Here is an 18,133-nt window from a genome sequence, read left to right on the forward strand (position 1 = left end):
TGCCACTTACCCAAACTGTATAACTAATATTCCCTGGAGTTAATTGTTTTTAAAATTCATATATCCCGAAAAATTAGAAAACACTTGAAGAATTAAGAAAAACACAGAATGTAATATAAAATTACCTTTCTCCACAAATAGGTTAAGATAGTGATTAGTGAGGCAAAAGAAAAATAATTCAGCTTCTGCTGGAGGCCTTTTTGGATTTGGACACTTGGAAGGGTAACTCCAAGACAGGCTCTTGCAGACCTCAGTTAGATTTTACTGGGCTGTGCAGCAGCCAGCTCTCCAAGTGCCAAGTCACAATTTTGTAACTCACTGATTTTGCTGACTTTGGCACAGCAAATGCTTCCATTCATATAGTCTTAATTCCAAACCAGAACAATTTAAATTTTGGCAATATCCTGAGGGGACCAAAGCCCTTGGTCCCCTAAAGGTTCGCTGAAAAATCACCGACATGAGGCAGATTGATTAATAGGAGAAAAGGCATACAAATATTCTTAATGTGTATACACAGGAACCCTCAAAACGAAGACTCAACCCCCCATTGAGGTACAGAAGCTTATATACCATCTTGAGGTTGCAGAGAGAATATGGGCTCATAGCATGGCCAAAAACAGGTTTTGGTTGCAGGACGGGTTATGGGAGGGAGAAAGGAAGAGGCTTGGCTAACAAAGGGGGCCTTTTTATATAGATGAAACCTCTGGCAGATAGGAGTCTCAGAGAGGATAGCTGGTAAATGTTTCCTTTCAGTCCTTTAAAGGTGTCACTCTGAGTTAATCTTTCCTAGATCTGGGCAAAGGAAGTGCTGGTTGCATTAATACAGATTCTCTACAGATCTACAGATGCGAATTTCCCCAACAAAAGACAGCTTTGCAGGGCCACTTCAGATTATGTCAAAGAAATATATTTTGGAGTAAAACATTTTGATTTCCTTCAATCCCAAACCAGAGCAATTTAAACCTTAAGTGCATGTATGTTTTCTAAATTTCTAAAGGAGTAATGTAAAAGGAAATGTATGTTAGTAGCTGTAATTTATCACATACCTACTTCTTATGTGTAATATGAGATTATATTTTTATATATTATTTGGAATTCTTACAATAACTTTGGGAGTAATATAATCCTCATTTCACAGAAGAAAAATACATCTTAGAGAGTGAAATTTTTCCCAGGTGACACAGCTAAAGAGGAGAGGATCCAGGATTCAAATCAATCCATTAGCTCCTAAAGCCTTTGTTATGGGGCTGGGCACAGTGAATCATGCCCATAATCTTGGCACTTTGGGAGGCCGAGGTAGGCAGATCTTTGAGCTCAGGAGTTCAAGACCAGCCTGGGCAACATGGTGAAACCTCATCTCTGAAAATAAATAAATAAATAAATAAAGTCTTTGTTTTTAACTACAGACCACCTCCTATCAGCCACATCCTGCTTACCCACCAGAGATAATTCACAATTTCCCTTCTCACTGCAAACTCTGACTATTCCTTACTTTTACAAGGTTGATTATGAGTTAAGTAATTTTAAAGAATGTGTATCACGTTATTCCAGAATCTTTGTAAAACAAATTAGGATTGTCATCTGATTTCAGGCCATACACAATTTTGTGCCTTCCTCTCCCAAAATGATTCTCAAGCCCTTACTTTTAGAAGTATTGATGGCTTCCGTTTCTTTCCATTTCAGTTCAACAAATGTGCTTGAAAGTCTACTCTCCACAAGGCAAGGAAAAAGTTGGAAAGATGAGTTAGACTAAAGCTGAGATCTTTGTGTCTAACAAAAACAATTAGATACACTATCAATATTAATAATTTTGCTTGCTGGAATATAGCACAGGAGCCACTTCAACATGGCTTTTTCTCTCCAGGCCACACACAGTGAGTGATTAATGAGGAGGGAATGAAACAAAGATGGAAGTAAGGAAGAAAGAAAGAAGGCAGACAGGTAGGAAGGAAATCTGAAAGACCACTTCCAGCACAGTAGGAAATCTGTACACAGTACATTCTCAAATATTTGTGTAAGTGGAAAAATAAGGGATCCTAACAAAAAAGGAAAACAACTCATCAAATTTAACAATGTGGAAGTAGCAGCTGAAGTTAATTAAATGGCAGGAAAAAAATACCCAAAATTTTATTCTGGATCATTTTTAAAACTAGTTTCAATAATAGTTTTTAGTTTTGCCCAATAATAGACTGTTCACAAATCGTCACTTATTTGCCTCAATGTTCTGCAACATAGAATTTCGTAGTTAAAGGGAGATGAGGACTATACGCTGCCATGCCTTGTAAAAGCTGTAGGAATTGGCTCCTTTACATACAAAGGACAGTTTTTTGTGTGTATTTTCTTTTCTTTTCTTTTCTTTCTTTTTTTTTTTTTTTGAGACAGAGTCTTGCTCTGTCGCCCAGGCTGGAGGGCAGTGGCTCGATCTCAACTCACTGCAACATCTGCCTCCCGGGTTCAAGCAATTCTCCTGCGTCAGCCTCCTGAGTAGCTGGGATTACGGGCGCCAGCCACCACACCTGGCTGATTTTTTGTATTTTTAGTAGAGACAGGGTTTCGCCATGTTGCCCAGGCTGATTTCAAACTCCTGAGCTCAGGCAATTTGCCCCCCTCGGCCTCCCAAAGTGCTGGGATTACAGGCGTGAGCCACTGCGCCCGGCCGTGTGTACTTTCAATGACAAATGTTTGTTGACTGTTTAAGAAAAAAAAAAATCAATAAGGAAAGTGTTTAAATGATCTATTCTACTATAAGACTCCAACTAGTCTCCACCAACCACTAAACAAAAGTACTCTAAAAGTCACACCTGATAGGCACTAACCAGAAAGATAATAATGAAAGCAAAGTTGTATTGAGCACATTCAATGTCCTACGTATGGTGTATTTACATGAATTGTTGTAATCACTCCTTATAGGAACTCAACATGCGAACGTACACTTTGCAGATGAAAATAAGTGATTTGTCCAAGGTCACCAGGTAGTAGTAAATGGTAAACCAGGATTTGGCCTCAGGCAGTCTGACTCCAGCGTATGCTTTTAATGACCATGTTATTCTGTCACTCAAGGTCTGCTAGTTGTTATATTTTTCTTTTGTACAGTTAAACAGGTTCCTTTTTCTCCTCCAGCAATAATATAAAGGCAATTGTATGAGAAGCTATTAACAATGGTCATTGTTAGCCAACAATGTGGCTAGCCAACAGAGTTTTAGCCAATGTGGTTAGCCAACAGAGTTTTGCTAGAACAACCACAGCCACAAATATAGTAATTTTAAATTATAATTTTGATCACAATCATAATTTTGAATAAAGAAAATAAAACACAGCATTCCTTTAAAATTTTTTTTAAATTCTTTCTTCTCTTTCTTTACCTAGTGCTTATCATTCAGAACAATCAGCCGTCTTCTTTGGAGAGTGCAATATCCTACAATCCAGTTAGGTTAAACCAATTAAAATGCCATTTGTAAACCCAAGGTGTTTCCAGGAGCTTGCTAGAGCTGTGGAGTATTTTTCAAAATCATGCAAAGGAGAAAAGAAATGCCTACATTAGAGTACATTTGTGAACTATATACACATAATGCCAATATCCAGATCAGAGGTTTTCTGTGTAGTTCCCTAGCCTGGCACTATCAGTATCACCTGAGAACTTGTTAGACATACAGATTCTGGGCCTTACCTCAGACCTACTGAATCAGATTCCCTTGGAGTGGGGCCTAGCAATCTGCATTTTAACAAGGCCTTCCACTGATTCTGATGCCCACAAAGGTTTGGAAATCACTGTGCTGTCAAAACAACTGCAACCCAAATTTACGAGTGTAATGTGTAGTTGTTTTGTTTACCATACCTTTATGTAAGTGCTAAGCAATATAACCAGTTTACAAGCATTACTTTTATATGTGTGTGTGTGTGTGTGTGTGTGTGTGTATATATATATATATATATATATATATCTTCCCACAGCTTTTTCCTATGATTATAACCAGTTTACAAGCATTACTTTTATATGTGTGTGTGTGTGTGTGTGTGTGTGTGTGTATATATATATATATATATATATATCTTCCCACAGCTTTTTCCTATGATTAAATTTTTTAAAAAAGTTTGCATTGAAAGGAAGGCTGATCTTTACCGTATGTTATAATCTGTATTTCATTCTCAGTCATGAACCAGTATGTCTGAGCACACTGCTAAGTGGCAGAAAAGTTTCAGGATCTTAGCAGCATACTAATCACAGTTTGAAAACTGCCTCTGTTTACCTTCAGTGTCTACTGATCTTTGATGACATTTATCTTATACTTCCTTGGGCAAAAGAAATGGTTTCAAAATGTGACATAGATAACACTCGTCTTAATGATAATCTAAGGCCTTCCTAAAAATGTGGAAAATAACACTTCCCTAAACAGTAATTGTACTATGAAAATAAAATTTCATTTACACAGTAAGATTCTGTTTGCACTTGTTGTTTTAAGTAGTAAAGAGAAGATGAACTGTAAGCCTAGAATTCGGAGAGATTTTTCTCTTCTTCCAGTGCCCTTTGCATCCTGTGACGTGCGGTGCAGCTGGTGCACGAAACACTGTTGAAGGAAGGAAGCCAGGGATGGTAATGGAGTCCTGTTAGGTCAGGCTACACAGGAAAGTCAGGTTGAATCTTACTGGTGAGAAGTGCCTGCTAAGAAAAGGACTTGCCTTGGGACAAAAATATTAGTGCTTTCACTTTCTTCTGCTGCCATTCCTCGGTCATTCATGGCATTATACAAATGCACAAAGATTTTTTCTTTTTTATTAATTCATTTTTTACTGACAAATTATAATTTTATATATTTATCACGTAAAACATGATGTTTTGAAATATATATACTTTGTAAAATGGCTCAGTTGAGCTAATTAACATATGCATTCGCTCACATACTTTTTTTATGGTGATAATACTTAAAATCTACTCTCTTACCGAGTTTCAAAAATATAATACACTGTTATTAACTATAGTTACCATAATGTGCCATAGATCTCTTGAACTTTTTCCTCCTATCTAACTGAAATTTTATATCCTTTGGCCAACATCTCCCAAACCCCTCAACCTTCACCTCCAGCCCCTGGTAACCACCATTCTACTCTGCTTCTATGAGTTCAAGTTTTTTCGATTCCACATGTAAGTGAGATGACATGGTACTTGTCTTTCTGTGCTTGGCATATTTTATTTAACATACTGTCCTCTAGGTTCATTCACGTTGTCACAGAGGAGTTTTTCTTTTCTTATATGATATATATAAGGCTGAATAGCATTCCATCATCTATATATATCACATTTTCCTTACTCTTCCTTCCATCGATAGACAGACTGATTATCTGTATCTTGGCTATTGTGAATAATGCTGCAATGAACACAGGAATTAAAATATTGCTTAGACATACTGATTTAATTTCCTTTGGATATTGTTAGTCCATTTTCCCACTGCTGATAAAGACATACCCGAGACTGGGTAATTTACAGAAGAAAGGTTTAATGGACTTAGAGTTCCACGTGGCTGGAGAGGCCTCACAATCATGGTGAAAGGCAAGGAGGAGCAAGTCACGTCTTACATGGATGGCAGCAGGCAAAGAAAGTACTTGTGCAGGGAAACTCCCCCTTATAATACCATCAGATCCCATGAGACTTATTCACTATCATGAGAGCAGCACGGGAAAGACCTTCCCCCATGATTCAATTACCTCCCACCAGGTCCCTCCCATAACACATGGGAATTCAAGATGAGATTTCGGTAGGGACACAGCCAAACCATATCAGACATACACCCAGTAGTGGAATTGCTGGATCATGTGGTAGCTCTACTTTTAGTTTATTGAGGACCCTCTTCCTGTTTTTCATAATGGTTGTACTAATTTGTATTTCCACCAATGGTTTACAAGGGTTCTTTTCTCTCCACATCCTCTCCAACACTTATCTTTCATCTTTTTGATAACAGACATCCTAACAGGTGTGAGGTGATATCTCACTGTGGTTTTAATTTGCATTTCCCTGTGATTAGTAATGTTGAACATTTTTTTCATATATCTATTGGCCATTTGTATGTCTTCTTTTGAGAAATGTCCATTCAGGTCCTTTTTCCATTTTTAAATCAAGTTGTTTTCTTGCTGTTGAGTTGTTTAAGTTCCTTATATATTTTAGATGTTAACCCCTCATCAGATGTGTGGTTAGCAAATATTTTCTCCTATTCTGAGGGTTGTCTCTTTATCATCTTGATTGTTTCCTTTGCTGTGTGGAAGTTTTTGAGTTTAATGTAATCCCACTTGCCTATTTTGCTTTTGTGGCCTATGTTTTTAGTGTCATATTTTAAAAATTCTTTGCCCAGACCAGTGTCCTGTAGCATTTCCCCAATGTTTTCTTCTGGTAGTTTCATAGTTTCAGGTCTTACATTTAAGTCTTTAATCCATTTTGAGTTGATTTTTGTATATAATGTGAGAAAAGGGTCTAATTTCATTGTTTTGCATGTAGATATCCAGTTTTCCAAGAACCATTTATTGAAGACACTCTTCTTTCTCCATTGTGTATTCTTGGTACCTTTGCAGAAAAATAATTAACCATAAACACATGGGTTTATTTCTGGGCTCGCTATTCTGTTCCATTGGTTTATATGCCTGTTTTATGCTGTTATCATGCCATTTTGATCACTATAGCTTTGTAATATATTTTGAAGGCAGGTAGTGTGAGCCCTCCAATTTTGTTCTTTTTGCTCAAGATTGCTTTGGCTATTCAAGGTCTCTTGTGAGTCTATACAAATTTTATGATTTTTTTTTCCTTATGTGGAAAACATCATGGGAATTTTGATAAGAATTGGGCTGAATCTATAGATTGCTTTAGGGAGTGTTTGGGAAATTTAACAATATTAATTCTTTCAATTCATGATCATAGGATATTTTTTCATTTATTTGCATTTTCTTCAGTTTCTCAGAAATTTTATTTCTTATCATGTGTCCACACTTGAAATTTTTGTTTATTTTATTAATTAAGGAACCAACAGGAAGACAGTAGAGTTGGTTCCAAAAGCAAAACAATTATAGCCAGTTGGGAAATAAATGCCAAAATGAGTTTCCCTGGTTAAATACAAGATTGGCTAACTTTCTACAAGACAATAAGGTATCACCGTTGGAGTTAACATCTCTACTAGGTTACACATCCTAACGACTAAATCCTAAAAGATTGTGAACTATCTTCCCCTTTATATTTGTTTATATTTGTTCATCAGATATATTGTAGCCCAAAAGTGTCAGATCAGGGTTGTAGTTGGCTGAATGGTGGCCAGATATAGCAAAATACATGATGAAATTACAGGTCTTGGGAGAAGGAGGCTTTCCTGAACTATTTGGGTGGGCCCTAAATGCAACCACATGTACCTTATAAGAGTAAGGCAGACGGAGTTTTGAGAGACAAGAGGAGGCAACATGGAGTGACGCAGTCATAAGCCAAAGAATGCCTGAAGCTACTAGGAATTGGGAGAGGCACGGTGCAGATTCTCCCCCAGATCCTTCAGAGGGAGCGTGGCCTTGCTAATGCTTTGATTTTGGAATTCTAGTCTCTAGAACTTTGAGAGAATAAATTTCTGTCTTTTCAAGGCAATGAGTTTGTGGTAGTTTGTATTTGTTACACCAGTCATAAGAAACTAATACAAGGATCAAGAAGACTTAGAAAATTCTCTATACGATATCAAGAAATCACGCAATCTCAATTTGCCTCTTTCAAAGTTAGGCATACATTTTACTATCACGAGTTCTTTTGTTTTTGCAATGAGTATAAATTGGCTGCCACAACCCTGGAGTATAAGAAATGTCTTATTATTTTCATTTACTGATATTAAATCTGGCTCTAAGACCCCACTTGCCAGGATGATATGATAGTTGGCTTTATTTTTATGTTTCACGTCACCCTCCCTGTGTCAGTGTCTGGGTTAGGAGGAGGTAGTAGCTTTCATGGAGCCTAGAGAAGGGAGGCTACTTGTTCATGGTGGCCCATGAGCCTGGCCCACCCAACAGTGAGGCGCTGATGCTCCTGCAAGCCCAGAGGTACCCCACCACCCTTCCCTCTTCTGACCACAGGCACCCCTGTAGGCGCCTCACCCTTGTGCTGCCTGTGGGCCTTGCATTTTCCTAGGCAGCCCCCTCGGGCATCTAGCTGCCATTCCCCACTTCTAAAGCTCAGGCAATAGGACCTTGCTAGCACAGACCTCTGCCACTCCAGATCCAGGACAAAAAACAAGACCCCTCTCAGTCTCCTGTAACTTCCCCCTTAGCCTCCTGGATTGAACAGAAAACATTGATTGAGAACACCTCCTGGGGCTAAGGAGAGAAAATATCTTTAATTCATTCACTCATCTATTCACTGACAGCGTATTTTCAACAATTATTTATTGACCACTTATGGAGCACCCACTACCTGCTAGGAGACACTGAGGATACAGAAGTATTCCCAGCAAAGAGGAAGACAAGCAAATTAATGTTTTAATAAATAAATGTTCCACATTTATTAAAGCAAAATACAAACACTGTTGTTTACGGTCATAATTACTTCATTATTGCTTGCAATCCACAGTATTCTTAGGGCTTCCTTGTTGACTCCTCACTCATGCAATGGCCCCCCCAGGGGCAGCTTTTCTGTGTGCTTTCTGGCTTCCTAGCATGGCTGGATGAGCACAGCCTCCTGGGAGAAGCAGTGTAGAAGAGTGGTTATGAGCATGGCCTTGAAGCACCAGCCTTGCCACTTACTAGCTGTATAACTTTGGGCAAGCGAATTAAACTCTCTGTATCTCAACATCATCATCTTGAAAATGGAGTTGATAATACCTACCTCATGAAGTTGTCAAAAGATCAAAATAAATTGTAATACCTAAATTACTTAGAACGGTGTCTGGTAGTACTATCATGTCATGATAGAAGAGGGAGTCCCCTTCAGGACCAACAATGGTAGAGAAACGAATGAAGAGCAGCTGAGCTATATGGAGGGCAAGTGCTGTGTGAAGAGGAAAGTTTTGCTGTAGAACAGTCGTTTTCAAACCATGACTGCTTTTCAGAATTACCAGAGAAGCTTTTCAAACATCCAAGCCCCACCCCAAGTTTCTTATTTAATTGGTTGGGCAGGGGCCCAGGCCTGTTCAAGTAATTACTGTGGAAAGCCAGGGTTGAGCATCACTACTACAGAGCAATCTAAACACATATCAAGAAGTCACCCTCCCTACCCCACCTCCACTCTATAATAAAAGGCACCGGGGAAATTCATGTCAAGCCCCTCTCCTCCTACTCCCCAAGGCCTAGCTGTGTCTCAGAGCATGCCTCATCCTTAGGATATGTGGGCACTCATCCCTTGTCAGGCCCTGTGCTGGGCATGGGGAGTACAAAAGATACCAAACAAGATTCTTATCCTCATGGATCCACTGGTAGAGCAGAGAGATAGACCAAAAAAAAGCAAAAACAAAAAAGGAAACTCTCCAAGGTAAATTGTTGAGTGAAAAAATTGAAGAATGGCGTGCCTTTTATGTTTCATATGTTTTTGAAACACATTACTGTACATATTACCATACACATTATGTGTATAAATGTTTATGTAACTGCAGAGAAAAAAGTCTAGTGGTCCACCTCTTATTTTCCATGACTAATTTTTTTCAAAATAAGTATTCATTTTTTGTGAAATTAAAAATTAATTTTTTTAATTACAGTGGACTCCTGGGGAAAGGTCTTCTGAAAATGTTTGCATTTAGCTAAGTTAAGATGTGTTTATACTACATTGCATATTAATTGTGGCAAAGCAGTTGGCCTTATCAGACATGATTTTATCTAAGTGATTCGTTGTTATTTAATAGAGAGCAATATCCTGAGAAATGAGACATAAGACAGTGCCAACAGAGGGAAAGCAAAAGGAAGAGAATTCTGCATGAGGGTCTGCTGTGTACATAAGGAGAAAGGCCTGGAAGCCACACTTTCATTTCTGCAGCTTTTATGTTTTTAACCGGAGGCTGATCTTCCTCACAAGCTGAAAGCTAGACTTCTAATGGAGATTGCCCATCCTAGCTGTGTATCAGAATCACTTGGAGAGGTTAACTAAAATATCAAGGCCTGGAATCAAGACCAATTAAAATAAGATCTTTGGGAGATGAGGCCTGAAGAGTGGTTTTAGTATGTCCAGGGCTGAGACCCACTGTTGGAAGAATCACACGTGCATGCTCACACACATTTTGACAGCATCTCAGTTTAGGCAACATCATACCAGCACAGTACTCCAAAAATGTCATCAATCACAGATGATTCTTGAACTCTAGAGAAGTGAAATGGGAAAAGGAAAAGTACCTGTACATTTCTATAATATCATGTGATTCTAATATTATAACACTATGTGTATGATTGATTTCAGGCTCGACTGACCAAAGAACATCGCTGGGGAAGTGCATTACTTTCTAGAAACCACTCCTTAGAAGAAGAGTTTGAAAGGGCAAAAGCAGCAGTGGAGGTAACTTTTCTTAAAATTAGTTTTTTCTGTTTCATGCTCCTGAGAGTGGCATTTGAAAAATCAAACTTCAGCAAGATAGGAATGAAATGGGTCTTATATTATAGACATGAAATAGCCATGATTATGATTGTCAGGATGAAACAATCATTTGGTACAGAATCTGGTATAATCAATGTGCTAAAGAATATTTGATTTCCCACCAGGGATGACAAATATGTATTACCTCTTACGCCAATTCAGCAATAGATTAGCAATGACTGTCAGGAGTCCTGGGTCAGAAAGAACCTCTGAGTCTAGTCCAGGTTCTATGGTGAAGCAATGCTATGGATTTGCTAGGCCTCGGTGAGGCCAAGGTTCATGCCTTGTATTTTTATCTCGCTAGCATCTAGCACAACATCTGAAACATAAGATCTTGCTGCCTGTGTGATAATGTTCCTAAGTAGGCAAGAAAAGGGCATGGCTGGAATATTCTAGCTGATGAATAGTCCATCTTGACTTGAGCCAATTTTATTATTAAGAATGTCCAAAACATTGTTGATAATTCAAGTGAATACCTGATTGGAACACTGATTTCTGTATTTAGGCTTCTAATAAGAAAGAGAAAGAGAGAGAAAAGGGATGAGGGAGGAAAGGAGGGAGAAAAGAAGAAAGAGAAGTAAAAAATAAAAATAAAAATAAAAAAATTTAAAAACATAAATAAACAGAAAGCAGCTTTTGCTGTTTTTTTAATGCATTTCCTTCCTGGGTAGACTCAAAAAGAGTGCATCACAGATGCTATCTCTGCTACTCATCAAAGCTTTTCTAGATTGCTATTTGAGAGTGGAGCTTTTCACTGAACTTACTTATGAAGTTGTTGGAAGCTCCATTTCTATTATGGATATGAAATCTTGAAAATTGAAAGCATTTCTGAAATATGGTTCATTTATGTGACTTGTCTTCCTAGAATTTGCATGAAAGGATTACACTAAAAGGGTGGTCTTTCAGTACCTCTTACTTGAAGTGCAATAAAATTATATTTGCAGTTTAATATTTAAAGGATTCTTTCAATTCTGGGAAAGACTTCCAGTCATGTCAGATTATTATTCAGAAAGCCAATAAGAGAACACTTTTATTTCACCACAATACCATCTATCCAAATTCCTTCTTTTAATTTTAGCCTTTTTTAATTAAAAAATAAAGCTAATGAATATTTAGTGCTCTTGAATGTGATCAACTGATGTATTTGGTTGAGACCAGCTGAGTTCAGTCAAATTGTTCAAATGCATGGAGCTTGTAGCTCAATTTACTTTAAATGTAGGTTTTCCAAAATTAAGAGCTAATTTAAATTTTATCTTTTGAACTCCTACTGTGTGTAGCACACTGAAATACCACTAAAACGATTATGTTAAACCCATGGAATCTTGGGTAAGTAAAGACATTTAAATGTATCTGGTCTCATTTGGAATGAGAAAGATAATGAATTCACATTCAAAAGACTTAATTACAAAGTAACAGATCAACAAGGGAAGAATATCTGTGTATCAAGATATATATATATACATATTCACAAATCATTTAATCTTAGCTTTGGTAGAGACCTTAAAAGTCGTTTATCCCCACCAGACACACAAACCAAAAACTTTTTTTCTATTAAAGCACTTCACAAATTATTTACCCTGTTTCTATTTGAACACTTCCAATTAGGGGCAACTCACTTCTTTTCAAGAAAATCCATTTCCATTTTGGACAGTACTAATTATCAAAAAGTTCTTTCTTATATTATGCTGAAATTGGCCTACCAGCAACTTGAAGTTTTGCTTGGTCTTGGTTTTACCCCCTCTGGAGCAAGTCAGAATTAATCTTTTCTCTTCATGCCCATCTCACCCCAGCAAGCCACATCTCCTGGCTTCTCCTTGTCTGTACTGGGACCTGAGTCATTAGTCCAACTTGTCACTAATATTATATAACTACTTACATCTCATTAACCAATCTAGGCCTTAGTTTCCATGCCTCTATGATCCTTTCCAGTTACAAAATCCTAGGAGGCTATAACTTACTTTAAGTAGTTATTCATTCAGCAAACCATACTGGCTGCTTACATGTGCTGGCTGCTGATCTAGGTTCTAAAGATAAAGGAATGATCCAGCATTACTTAGCAGTCTAACAATAGCATGGCCCACAGGACCAATTTGGACAAATCACTTGTTCACTCTCCTTTAGTTTCATATCACCTGTAAATTGAGGGACTGGGATTCCCAATATACTAAAACCCTATAAGTTTATGTCTTCAAGTATAAAGAATGGTTAAGTACAGAATTCCCAGCAAATCAGAAAACTATAAACAGAGTTGCTTAACCAGAAGCCTGGTACTGGGAAGCTTCTCTGAGGAATGAAGGGAAATGGTGCCCACCAGTAGGTGTGAACAGGTGTGGAGAAAAAAGTGTGTGAATGTGTGGGGAAGGAGGAGATAAAGTATTTACATTAAACTGATGGTAAAGCATTCCTCCAAAACTTCACACATATGTAGATTATTTACTTCCAGACATTATTCTTACCCAGGGTATTATCTAAATTCATAGCAGAAGACATAATAATGTGCCTCGGAAGAGTCTTGGAAATATTTATGCCCATTGACCCAGCCACTTCATAGAATTTATCCTAGAGAAGTAACATGAAAGTTGCAATATTTTTATCTGTAGAATTTCATTAAACAGTGAAAATTTAGAAAAAGCCAAAGTATCCCATAACAGAGTTTAACTGAATATCATATCCTTGTAGCAAAGTACTATGTAACTATTAAAAATATCTAGTGATAATTGAAATGGTAGTTTATATATGGAAAGTTTTATAGTATAACCCCAACTTTGTAAAATGATAATAGCGTAATAGATAACATGTTAAAGAATGTATTATGTGCGAGGCACTAAATCAGGAGCATTACATGGCTTATGTCATTTAATCATCACAGCAGTCCTATGAAGAAAGTAAGATTACTATTCCATTTTTCATATGAGAAAACTGAGGCTTAAAGACATTGCAGACAGTTATGTGGCATTTTATAAGCAATTAAGAGAGACTGAAAGTCAACTAGCAAATTGCAAAACAAGTTTAGCAAGTTGCAAAGCAATGATTCTCACCCAGACTCCACAGTTTGTATTCTGAACCACTGCACTGTATGAACATAAAGAGAGTTTGTCTTAGTCCATTTGAGCTGCTATAACAAAATAACCTGAGATATGGTAATTTGTAAGTAGTAGAAATTTATTGCTTACAGTTCCGGAGGCTGAAATGTTCAAGATCAAATTGCCAACAGATTTGGTGTCTGCTGAGGGCCCATTCCTCACAGATGGCACCTTCTTGCTGGGTCCTCACATGGCAGAAGGGCAAAAAAGGCTAACAAATTCCCTCAGGCCTCTTGTATAAGGGCACTAATCCCATTCATGACAGCCCTGCCCTCATGACCTAATCACCTCCCAAAGGCTCTACCTCTTAATATATCACCTTTGGAGTTAGGTTTCAACATATGAATTTGAGGGAACACATTCAGACCATAGCAGATTCTGTGCCCAATTGTTAACAATAGTTATTCTTGGGTGGCTGGATTTGGAATGGTTTTTTTCTTCTTCTGTTGGCTTATTTGTATTTTCCAAATGTTCTGTCATAAAGCTGTATTATGTTGATAATCAAAGGGAAAGTTGTAAGTTATAGACACTACAATGGGATATAAGATTCTTAGAAGGACTTGAAAGTGTCTTATTCTTTATTTCAAGACAAATAAAGAATGGTGCTGCAGATTGCCTTCATCAGAGGCAATTTTAAATACTAGTAAGCTCCAGATGAAAATCATGCCTAGAGCAAGTTGAATTTTTCCAAAATCTCTGTCTTATATTTTTATATCATCTGATTCCAATGTTCTTCCTATTTTACATTCTATTCCATTTTTGTCATCATCCTGCCTCATGATCAGCACCTGGCCACCTCTCCACTCTTTCTCCTGCTTCTCAGTCCCCTTACTGAGCTCCTGGTGTTTTCACTTCTGCCTTTCTCTCTGTTCCTCTCACACACCTAAGTTTACTGCCCACTGTCCCCAGCTTCTCTTCTGTCTATATGGAACACTCTTTCCTCAGATCTTCAGGTGACAGGTTCCTTCTTGCCTTTCAAATTTTAGCTAGATTGCCAATGCCTCAGAAAAGCTGAACCTGACCACTCAATTGCCATCGCATCACCTAGGCCTTCATTTTTCATCCTAGTATTTATCATTGGGTCCTTTCTTATTTGTTTTTATTTATTTATCTGTCTATAATCTGTCTTTCTACATTGAAAATGCAGCCTCCATGAGAAAAGGGACCTTGTCTCTTATTTACCACTGAACCCCAATATCTAGAACAATGTCTGGTACCTACAAATAATCAATAAATATTTGCGCCAGGAGCGGTGGCTCACGCCTGTAATCCCAGCACTTTGGGAGACCGAAGCAGGCGGATCACGAGGTCAGGAGATCGAGACCATCCTGGCTAACACAGTGAAACCCCGTCTCTACCAAAAATACAAAAAATTAGCCGGGCGTGGTGGCGGGCGCCTGTAGTCCCAGCTACTCAGGAGGCTGAGGCAGGAGAATGGCGAGAACCTGGGAGGCGGAGCTTGCAGTGAGCCAAGATCGCACCACTGCACTCCAGCCTGGGTGACAGAGCGAGACTCTGTCTCAAATAAATAAATAAATAACTATTTGCTGAATGAATGGATGGGTGAATGAAATTCATTCATTAATTAATGTTAATCACTTTGTATGGGTAATACTTTTTTTCATCTATCTATTGTTGTATATAAAATGCCATATAACCTTCCAACATAACTGTATCTCCATTTTAATAGCTGACATAAACAATTCTGCCTGAAGCATACAGATTTCTGCCTGGGGCTGGGCTGCAGTGTCCTCTGTAATTGTCTTGGTCTTGATGTCAGTCAGAGAGACACATTTATAAGAATGCAGGCTCCAACCAATCTTGCCAGTAACATTGGGCATATTTTGCATTTTAGATGGTATGAGCTCATTTTTACTTATACTAAGTAATACCTGGAAATGTGCAAATCAACTAATTTTTTAGCTGAAATGCCCTAAAATAGAATATCCACTATTGGAGAAAAGACAACTAAAACCTCATGAACATTTATTGTTTGTAGTAAATAACCTGGGAACCTGTTTATGTGCAAAGACTGATATTCCTCAAGCTGATGTTGAACTCTTAGTTCTAGTTAAGCCTTATATGGGTGAGGGTCTTTCCCTCCATATCTTAACATTGTATTGAAAAATCAAGTCTAGCGTGGTGCCTCATGTGTGCAATCCTAGTCCTTTGGGAGGTGAGGTTTCACCATATTGTCAAGGCTGATCTCAAACTCCTGGGCAGGCAGATTGCTTGAGCCCAGGAGTTTGAGACCCGCCTGGGCAACAGGGTGAAACCTCGTCTCTACAAAAGGATAGAAAAATTAGCCAGGCATGGTGGTGCATACTTGTCATCCCAGATACTCAGGAGGCTGAGGTGGGAAGATCGTTGAGCCCAGGATGTAGAGGCTACAGTGAACCCTGATCATGCCACTGCACTCCAGCCTGAATGACAGAATGAGACCCTACCTCCAAAAAAAAAAAAAAAAGAAGAAGAAGAAGAAGTAAAGAAAAGAAAAATTATCCCTGCCTAAAGTATTGTAATTTTAGGACAAAGAGATAGATACTCCTATTCTGGGCTTTAAAAATAAAATGCATCTTCCCTGAACAAAACAGAGAGGAGCTTCCTACAGCCAGCAGCCTAAATGCACTGTCCGCTAGGTCTCTAGGAAGGATGCACAGGGAGGCACAGGAGTGAGAAACTGCGAAGGAGCTCCCAGAGCTCGGTGAGGCCCAAAGCTGCCTCCCAGGAGTGGAGATTCCTACAGAGAACCATGCTGCATCTGCAGAGGAGAGAGAAGGTCATGTAAGAAGTCAGCACACCTGCAACCACAGCCAAAAATACCTCCTTCATTACCGTTAGCAGGAAGGGAAAGAAAGCCAGCCAGCATCTGGTATTGTGTTTAGCTAGTTAGTCTCTCTAAGTACTGCAACCTTTAGAATACACTGGATTTAGCAACACATTCATCAGACATGCCTAAGCTCCTTCTGTGGGCCAGGCACTGTGCTGGGTGCTAGTAATAGAGAATTGAATAAAATCAGTTCTGTCCTTAAGAAGTAATTAAGGTGAAGAATCACAGATAAATACAAACCAGGTGATCACTCAAGTATAGCTTATCATGTGATATAGTTATTATGGGTTTCATGTCCATCTCTCCCATACCAGACTGTGACTTCCTTCTTTATTCATCCTTCTTTATGTTCCCAGCACCTACCATGGAGTCTGGTGCAAATTTTTGCTGGATAAATAAATGAACAAATTAACAATTTTTTGTTTTAATGCATCTATTTCATCTAAACATCTCTTCACTAGTGAGTGCTTAAGATATGACTAACTTACTGACAGACTAACAGGATGAACTTTTCCCCCTAGATTCAAAATCACGTTTTGCCTAGCTCTAATATTATTATAATGCTTGTTTTATGCCTTTTAAGCAATGTTTTCACAGCTCTGCTTTTACCCTGAGGAGGTATTCTTATGAGCAAATTGTTTTAAAGAATAATGAAATATGTAAATGAGAAAAAAATGAGGATGTATGGACAAAGGAGAGTACAGTTCAGTCATCAGAGGCAAGAACAGGAAGCATATCCTTACATCCTTCTGGCAAATTAATTGCGACTATTAAATTCTCCTAAGACCTTTAAATTCTAGAGCTCTGACTCTTCTCGTCTCCCACTTTTCTTTTCTTTAGCTTTACATGAAATCCTACTTGTGATGGTTTAAGATGTCCACAAATTATTTGTGGACATCCCTTCAAAATATGGGAACTTAATTCTCTTCCTCTTGAGTGTGGGCTGGACTTAGTGACTCACTTCTCACAAATAGAATAACGTGGAAGTCATGGTGTGTGACTTTTAAGATTAGGTCATTGTATATACTATGGTCTCCTCCCTGCTCTTCCTCTCAATCACTTACTCTGGGGTAAACCCAGCTACCACATCATGCAGCCCACATGAGGTCTCCTGTCCATACCACATGAAGGAGCTATCTTGTGAATGGATTCTACAGACCCTACCTTGGGATGACTGCAGGCCCAGCCAGCAGCTTAATACCACCTTCATAAGAGACCCCAGGTCAGGCCATCCAGCTAAACTACTCCCTAATTCCTAACCCTCAGAAACAATGTGACATAGTAAATGTGTGTTGATTGAAGTTGCTAAGTATAGGGTGATTTGTTAAGCAGCATTCGATAACTACTCCTCATAGTCCCCAGCCTCATCCCATTCCACTACTCTTCCTCATCTCCATTCCTAACACCATTTAATACTCCCCAAATTGGAAGATTACCCTTGTAGCACAGAAACAATGTATTCATTCATTCTGGATGGGAATTTTTCAAACTATTCCCCTACTATCTAGCTGGTTCTAAGCTTGTCCTCTCTGATCCCCAAAGGACAATGAATGAAAACCTTTTTTGTGACAGTCCATGTTTCTTGGGGGACATTCAGCCCTTCACCAAGGATCTGGTTGGGGACTTTTGCCTTTTCTTCTGCAAAGCTCCCAGACCTCT

The 18,133-nt window shown here is 38.5% G+C and overlaps 1 protein-coding gene across 12 annotated transcripts in view; it reads left to right on the forward strand.

Moving 5' to 3' along the window:
- PEX5L (peroxisomal biogenesis factor 5-like) overlaps positions 1–18,133 on the forward strand; it is a 233,774-nt gene that overhangs the window by 161,845 nt on the left and 53,796 nt on the right. For all 12 annotated transcript variants that reach the window (XM_011956703.1, XM_011956707.1, XM_011956704.1 and 9 more), the window contains one exon: positions 10,388–10,483. In XM_011956703.1, the coding sequence (XP_011812093.1) occupies positions 10,388–10,483 (96 nt within the window). The remainder of the gene's footprint in view (positions 1–10,387; positions 10,484–18,133) is intronic.

Source organism: Colobus angolensis, unplaced genomic scaffold (genome assembly GCF_000951035.1).
Source record: "Colobus angolensis palliatus isolate OR3802 unplaced genomic scaffold, Cang.pa_1.0 Scaffold422, whole genome shotgun sequence".
In the NCBI taxonomy this organism is placed as follows: Eukaryota; Metazoa; Chordata; class Mammalia; order Primates; family Cercopithecidae; genus Colobus; species Colobus angolensis.